This window comes from Coffea arabica, chromosome 6e, assembly GCF_036785885.1.
Source record: "Coffea arabica cultivar ET-39 chromosome 6e, Coffea Arabica ET-39 HiFi, whole genome shotgun sequence".
In the NCBI taxonomy this organism is placed as follows: domain Eukaryota; kingdom Viridiplantae; phylum Streptophyta; class Magnoliopsida; order Gentianales; family Rubiaceae; genus Coffea; species Coffea arabica.
Window position 1 is genome coordinate 54,168,292 of NC_092321.1, and position 8,149 is coordinate 54,176,440.

An 8,149-nucleotide genomic window follows, 5' to 3' on the forward strand; every position below is an offset into this window, starting at 1 on the left:
CCTCTTCCTCCCCTGCCATCCTCCCCTCTGTCTTTTTTTTTTTCTCTCTGCGTCTCCCCCACCACCCTTCCCCTTCCTCTCTGGCCGATCTAGTCGCGAGACCAAATCGCATCGGGGGAGGGTGAGGGTGGCGGGGGAAGGGGAGAAGAGGGGGAGAAGGAAAATTGCCCAAAAAAAAAATCATTTCGCTGCTTCATCTGCCGGCAAGAGCAAGGAGAGGAGAGGGGAGGAGAGGGAGAGGGAAAATGTGAAAAAAAGGAAAGAAATCAGGCATGGTGAGAAGCGGGAAGGGGAACAGGGGAGGGGGAAGGGGCAGAGGGGGTGGCGGGGGAGAGGGGAGGAAAGGGATGGCGGGGGAGGGAGAGGGAGGGAGAGGGAGGGGGGAGAGGAGAAAAGTAAAAAAAAAAAAAAAGATTGTATGTGTTTGCAGTGGCAGTTTCGGGAGAGGGAACAGGAGAGGGGGAAGGGAGGAAGGAAAGAAAGAAAGAAAAAGGAAAAGATTTCAAAAAAGTTTTTCATCTTACAAAAGTTTTTCTACAATTTCTACAGTGATTTACAGTAAAGTTTTATACAAACACCCAAAAAACCTACCTTCCAAACAGGCCTAAAAATTAAGTTCTTTAGCTTCTTCAACCAACTAGGTATTTGAAGAAGTTGCGTGTAAATTTGTTACTAGTTACTACCATATCAGCATACCATCAAAAATACTAAAATATCTGCAACGAAAATATTTGAATTTTTAATTCCAATTTTTTCCCATTTTGGTTAGACAGGAAAGATTTGAAAAAAAAAATAATTTAGTTCCATAAAAGTTATCTCAATAAGGGTGGTTATGTCAATGAATGATGTCACTAGACAATAATGGATTACTGATGAAATTGCAAAGATGGAAAATCTAAGCTTAGACTTCTCCATTTGCTTAGCACAAAAGTGGTCCTACTCCCTTCCCATAACTGATTAAACCTTCCCTCTCCTTGTCCCTTTCTTTTCTCTTTCCACACCCAACCAAAGTTCTTCCAGTCCCTCACTCCAGAGTCCAGACTCCACACTCTAGTGTGTGTCTATGTGTGATGAAGTGTGTGTGAGAGACAGAGTGAGGGGAGGGATAGGGGTTTTGAAGGGTGAAGACTGAAGGGTTCTCTCTGCTATATCCACTGAACTGATCAACAGAGGAATTGGACCTTATTATCTGCCCCTCTCGTGATTCATTTTGTCCCAGAAGAAAAAAAAACTCTCACCTCTAGAAATAACCATATATATATAAACCTCAAGGTTGTCCATTCTTGGATTCCTTTGCCAGACACGTTTCCACTTTTGAGATATTTCTCTGAATTCTCAGCATCCCTCTTCACCAAATCTTATTTCTATTCTTGACATTAGAATTTTGGGTTCTTGTGTGCATTTACTCCTCTTTCTTCGCCATCAGTCTTTGACAATTTGAGCTTTTCAGAGTTTTTAAAGCACTGTGTTTCAATTTTTCTTTCATCCTGCAAAACTTTCAGCGGACAGACAGTAGCTTTTCCTTTTGCTTTACCTCATAGCTGAAGATAGGAACTTCATAAATTCTGGAGGACAATTTTGCTTAGACTTTTCCTTTCAATGTGACGGTAAATTCAAGGCTGATTTTTGGAGGCTTTCTTGTATTTTTCTGGCCTTCCTTTTTAAAGGGTTTCTGGTGACTTCTTAGTCTGAGGTACTGTTAAAAGGTTTTGGCCTGTTCACTTTTTCTTGACGGTCATTTAGGTTCTTTTGGTCCATAGTGAAGGGAAGTGAAGTGGTACCTTTTAGGGTTTAAGCCTTCAGGGCTCTTGTACTTTCTTCTCCTTTGCGGACAGTTCCTCTTTACCTATTCAACTCTTGCTACTTCTCTGCCGATTGTTGCTGAAACTTTGCTGAATTTAAAGCTGTCCCTTTTCGCATCTTCATCATTAAGGTGCAATTGAAGCTTGAAACTATTCAAGAATTGCTGGAGTTTCCAGCTTTTTTTGTTTTATTGTTTTGTGAAGTGGGATTTCCTCAAAGCTTTCCCATTTTCATGACAATTGTCTTTTATTAGGCTTTGAATTCAGTTTTCCAGTCTTCTTTCTGAAATTAAATTCTGTCCTGAAAGTCGAAAGGTTGCAATTTGCAGCTTCTGAATGAAGGCATAAGTAGCTCAACTTTCCATCTTGTCTTGATGGGATTTTACTCTTGATTGAAGGCTTTTGTCAAGTTTCTCCTGGATTGAATTTTTTCAATCTTTCTTGATTCAATCTACAAATGTCTTCTTGTTTGAGTGGAGGCGGTCGAGCATACAGATTACACCTGGAGATTATCAAATCTCCAACAACATCATGGACGTCACAGTCGTCATCTCCTTCATCAACTCTCTCAGAATCAAGCAACTCTCCAATTGCAATCTCCACTAGAAAGCCTCGAACACCTCGAAAAAGGCCTAATCAGACTTACAATGAAGCAGCTGCTCTGCTTTCCACAGCCTATCCTAAAATTTTCTCCACAAAACACCTCACCAAGCCTTGCAAATTCACCAAACAACAGTACCCCTTTTCATATGAGCCATCAGACTTGTTACTACCTTTTCCAGTCATCGATAATTCGAGCTTCTTGATACATCATCCACCTGTGCTAGAGAAGCCTAATAGTTATCCAATTGAGCAAAAGATGGCAAGTTCTTGTGAAAAGCCATGCCAGAGTCCAGGGGAAATCAATTCCAAGATGAATTTCTCGGAGGTGTCTGATGATTTCAATGAGGATTTCGATGCAGAGTCAATACTTGATGAGGAAATTGAACAGGGGATTGACAGCATAATGGGGAATTTAGGTGTGGAAAATGAAGCAGTTGATGAGTCTAATACGTTTTGTTATGGTACTAATACTAGTCAAATAGGAACTTGTTATGGTTATCCAGTTGGGCTAGGATTTGGAGTTAATTCTGAGTATGGAAATTTTGGGATGAGAAATAATCACATTAGAGCATTTAGGAATAGTGACGAGGGAGATTGGTGGTTTCCTAGTGTAAATGTCCGTGACATCACACCAAGATTCCATAAACCACCGGCGGAGAAGAAGAAAAAAAAGGTCGAAAAGACGGTCGAATTGAAGAATTTAGTAGAACCATCATCAGTAACTGCAAAGGAGACTCCAATTTCATCATCATCTGCAAGAGCAATGAAGCAAAATTCTGGTCCTGCAGAAAAATTAGCCAAGGACAAAGTCAAGGACAAGGACAAGGACAAGGACAAGGAGGAGGAGGAGCCTAATGAGCCTAAGCCAAATGTTGGCAGCTTGCTACTAAAATTGAACTACGACAACGTATTGACTGCGTGGTCCGATGGGCCGTCGCCATTTGCCGATGACTCTCCAGTGGCTGAGGCTTCTGGAAATGATTTGCAAGTATGTTTTCTCTAGTCCTCCTGCCCTGAAATTGATACTAGTGGTTCGTTATTTTAGTTAAGAGTACTAAGCTTATTGTTTTAGACTATGCTCACGTCGCACGTGCTAACTTTTTCTTTTTTGCAAAATTGGCCTCTTCTCTTTGGAACTCTTTTTATTACTTTTTTAGAATTGTTTTTAAGTTATTGGAATTTGTTAATCATTAGTCACAAAATTTAATCATGATGGCTGTCGTTGGCTTCGTACGGCATTATCAAACAGCTGCTTAGGTAGGACCTTTTACCAAAAAAAAAAAAAAGATTTTTAGAATTTATTTTGGTTGTTCCTTTAAAAAATTAATCCTCAAGGAATAAATTCTGTGTCTATTTTTGTTTTATACACTCTAATTAGTGGTATGACTACACTAGTAATAAATAACAATTTTCTACATTCCATTAGTGTGACAAGATGGCGTCCTTTTTACTATTTCTTCTCCATGTGTTTGTTTCTTAATTGAACGAGCTTTTCCTTCTTTGATTTTAAAATAATTTAATTAACTTTATTATACGTCAAACTTTACTATCTTATTATAGGGAATGTATAAACTAATTAAAAATTGTGGGTTCCATATTATTTTAAGCTGTCTGTCATTCTTCATTAACCTATTAGCATCTTGTACGTATCCAACTTTGTTTAGAACTCTTTGAAGTCTACACTGAATTTCTTAAGGTCTTTAAAAAATATTGAAAACTCCATGAATTTATGCACCACAATATTTATTTAGAAAAATTCTGTACTAAACGATAAATGACTTAAACTATAGAAAAAAATTAAAAAAATGGCTCACTTTCTTGATTTTAGAGATTCTATGTTAATTTCTATCGTTTAGAAATATCGTGATATTGAGTCGCATATGAACTCATTTATTTAGTCGGTTAAGTAAACATGATTTTAAAAATTCACTAAAACATAGCAACTAACAACTATCCATTTAATCAAATGATAACCAAAATGTAGCGGATGAAAAATTCTTTTTTCCAAAAGTTGGCTTGGATGACTTTATCAATTACTATTAGTATTTTGTTTTGCGGTTGGGAGCATGAATCATGTGATGTTCACATGTTTACTTAGAAATGGTACTAATACTCTAAAACAAAATATTTGGAGTGTTTTTCAAAAACTAGTTTTTCAAATACAATAAAAGTTACAACAAAGTACTCTAAAAGATAATCTAAAAATTAGTTTAAATTTTTTTAAAATTTTACCAAATATCTCATAATAAAGTGCCAATAAAAAATATTTCAAAATATTTTCTAAAAATATTTCAAAATATACTCTAAAAACTCTGCTACAGCAAAGTTTTTCAAAAACATTCCCAAAAACAGCTAATTCAAACGGAGCCATAGTTTTCAATTATCAATTGAGAAACAAAATATACACATTTTCTTGGATGGTTTTGCAAAATTCCTTTTTCCAAAACTTTGCTTGGATGATTTTGTCAATTACCACCAATCATTTTCTGTTGCATTTGGGAGCATTAATCATTTTTCAAATCTATATTGAGTGCAGGCCAGGCTGGCTAAAATAGACTTATTCTCAGAAACAGGTGGTGTTAGGGAAGCCAGCGTATTGCGCTACAAGGAAAAGCGACGCACGCGCCTATTCTCGAAGAAAATCAGGTACCAAGTCAGGAAAGTCAATGCTGATCGACGGCCCAGAATGAAGGTATTTAACGGTTTTCTTTGGCCTTGCTAGCATTTTGGGTTAATTTTAATATACACCCTAAACTACCGCTCATTGTTAGTTTTACCCCTAGATATCAAGTTTTCTAGTATTGTTAAATCAATTGTAGCATTTTAGCAGGTTATACAATTATTCTGAAAAGGCTTCAATGTGTCTAATTTGCATGAGTTTATTCCAATACCCTTGTGATTATAGTGTACTAAACTATTTTTATTCAAAGACAGCTACCAAAATTTAATGTTTTCCATACTATTCGAGCAATTTGCTACAAATTGATATTATTAGGTACTTAATTGCTGCAATTAATCGTTTAGGTGTATATTGCGCTTAATCTTTTCTTATTTCATGTGGGGTTAGAGATGTTAAGAAAGACCAATTGATCGCTTTGGCTTGACATAAAAATGCGATAGAAATTTATTCTTACAGGGTATTTTAAAAGTGTCATCTATTTAAGGAACGAAAAAATGCTTATTTGGTTGGCCAACACTGCTTGGAAGTATGACTTGGCTTCTTAACTCACATATTATTATTGCTAGAACATCTCCTGTTTTAGGAAATACTTATGTGTTAATTCTTGAGTGAATTTATTACTTCGAGTTTGCATGTGTTCAAATCATTTATATTGTATTAGTTTCTAGGTCATAGTTATAATTCCGTATAATTTGGTGGTTTACTATATCAAGTTTCTTATGATGATTACTCACAATGTAGTGGTCTCAAATAAATTTGTTGCTAATTATGCAGGGTCGATTTGTGAGAACGCCAAATTCTCCTGATAGTGAGCAAGGATAGAGGGACTTTTCTTAGCAACACTAGTCTATATAGCCATTTTGCATCAGCATTTTTTTCTTGATTTTTTTTCCCCTCAAGACCAGCTTGAACTACCACCATAGGCAGAAAATTGGTTAAGGTATGCGTACCAAGAAGAGAAGGAAGATCTTTTGCTCACTTTTTTGTAACATTCCTCTTAGACTTTCTGTTTGTAGCCTTCTTAGAGAAGTGCTTTTGTATCAATTTGCTTCTCAAATCATGGTTGAAAATTACCTTCTTATACAACGAGCAGCTGGCTAGAAACTTCACTCTTTGTTACTTGATGAATAAAGTAATTATACTATAATATTTTTCAACCGTTTTTAGTTTTTTTTTACTATTTTAACGTCCTATTAAATTCTCAAATTTGTTAGATAGATCAATACGTCCCTCCATGTAAACATGGTATTGATGTTAAGATATTAATTTCAATTGGTACATGTTATTTCTTATCGTGTAGTGGAGGATTTAACTCCATCTTACACCCTTAAACATGTATCACTTTATCACTTTGCACCATAAACATCAATTTTGGACACTTTGCATTCTAAATGTCCCATTTAAGTCCAATTAATAATTACGTTCGCAAAATTAATGAAATAAAGGGCGGTGAAAATTAATGACAATATGCTGTTATGCTCTAACTACAACCCTTAGCTTTTTGACCAGTTTTAGCACATTATCACTTATTTATATGGTCTCAGTTGCTAATATTGTTAGGAAAATTAACGAGATAAAAGATGGTGCTAAGAATTGATAATGTATTATTTTATTTTGCTACGAAACTTTGTAGTTATGATTACTTTTGGCATATTATGATTGATTATTAGGTCCTCTTTGCCGTTAATTTTGTAAAAGTTGTCATTGATTGGGCTTAAGTAGGACAAACTTGAGGGTTAGAGTTTAGAGTACAGAGTATCCAAAATTGAAATTTAGGATGCAAGGTGGGAAAGTGATACAAGTTCGCGGATGCAAAGTAGAATTTGTCCTTTTGTGGAGAATCTAAATATTATAAGAGAAAAAAAAAGGTTAGAAAATGTCCAAATAAACTCTGGTGTAGTAACAATTTTTATTTTTAAATGGGAGGGTTTGAATCCAAGATCTCCTACTTATAATCCCTCCCACCCTTATCACCCAGTCCAACCTTTCCGCCACTTTGATGTAGTAACTTACTAATTAAAATCAATCTAAAACTTGGAATAAATTATTTAAATTTATTACAATAGATCTAAAATGCTTATAATGAAATGCCATTCAAGGTGGGAGGAATTATAAGTAGGAGGTTTTCAAAAAAAGATGTAAAAGAAGAATGAGGTGTAGTATGAGACTCCAATATATAAGTGTGTGTAAATAATAATCTCAAAATTTTTATTTCCTTGAATCATGGAAGCATTTTTCTCATCAATTAATTTTCAAAATATGCTCCACCACTATGAGTACAAAGGTCTTAAGGAGGTGAAGACTATTTTTAAAAAATTTAATAACATGGTTGAGGAAAAAAAGTATAATATTTTGATCATTATAAAATGGTTGTGTAAATCTAAAGAGGACCACTGTTTGTACTATTGAAATTTTTTTTTTAAAAAAAATTGTTTTAGAATGAGAAGAACTCTACTTTTTGAAATATTTTAAACTTAAATTTATCCTATGCATAAGTACAACTATGAAGATGAATGTCTTGAGTCAAGACCATTTAAGAAAATCTTAATAATATGGTCGAAGAAAAATATATAACAATTTTTATCTTTAAAAAGTGTTGTGTATTTTTACTTACTAGTTTATTAAATGGGGTCATAAGGATTAGATGTTTTAAGGGATGTTTTTCAAAATCTTTACCGTAATATTATGTTTCAAAATAATTTCTACTATAGATGGTCCATTTGGATTTGGTGATTTTGGGGATGTATTTTCAAATATTTTTAAAATTTATGATTTTATTGAGGTATTTTTAAAATTTTATTAAAATTTTTTTACCACGACCACTTACCACTTGTTCCTCCTTCACCACCAACATCCTCTTCCTTTCTCCCTCCACTGCCACAATCCCTTTCCCTCTCCCTCCTCCTCTCTCCTCACTCTCCCTCCCTCACTTTCCACCCTCTTCCTCTTTCTCCCTTTCTTTCTTCTGCTCCCTCCTCAGGGAAGGAAGGAAAAGGAAGAGGAAGAAGAGGAAGAGAATAGAAGGAAAGAGGATTGGGGGAGGGGGGAGGGGGGAGGGTGGTGA

The 8,149-nt window shown here is 35.3% G+C and overlaps 1 protein-coding gene across 2 annotated transcripts; it reads left to right on the top strand.

Moving 5' to 3' along the window:
* The first annotated feature begins 1,009 nt into the window (after nucleotides 1-1,009).
* Nucleotides 1,010-6,242, top strand: LOC113696038 (protein CHLOROPLAST IMPORT APPARATUS 2-like). Of its 2 annotated transcripts, none has more exons than XM_027215347.2 (3): nucleotides 1,010-3,393; nucleotides 4,973-5,097; nucleotides 5,860-6,242. In XM_027215347.2, the coding sequence occupies exons 1-2, from the start codon at nucleotides 2,260-2,262 to the stop codon at nucleotides 5,093-5,095; spliced, it is 1,257 nt and encodes a 418-aa protein (XP_027071148.1). In that variant the 5' UTR covers nucleotides 1,010-2,259; the 3' UTR covers nucleotides 5,096-5,097; nucleotides 5,860-6,242. The 2 variants fall into 2 exon arrangements, with proteins under 2 accessions (XP_027071148.1, XP_027071147.1); XM_027215346.2 differs by having other exon boundaries at nucleotides 1,016-3,393; nucleotides 4,942-5,097.
* The last annotated feature ends 1,907 nt before the right edge of the window (nucleotides 6,243-8,149 follow it).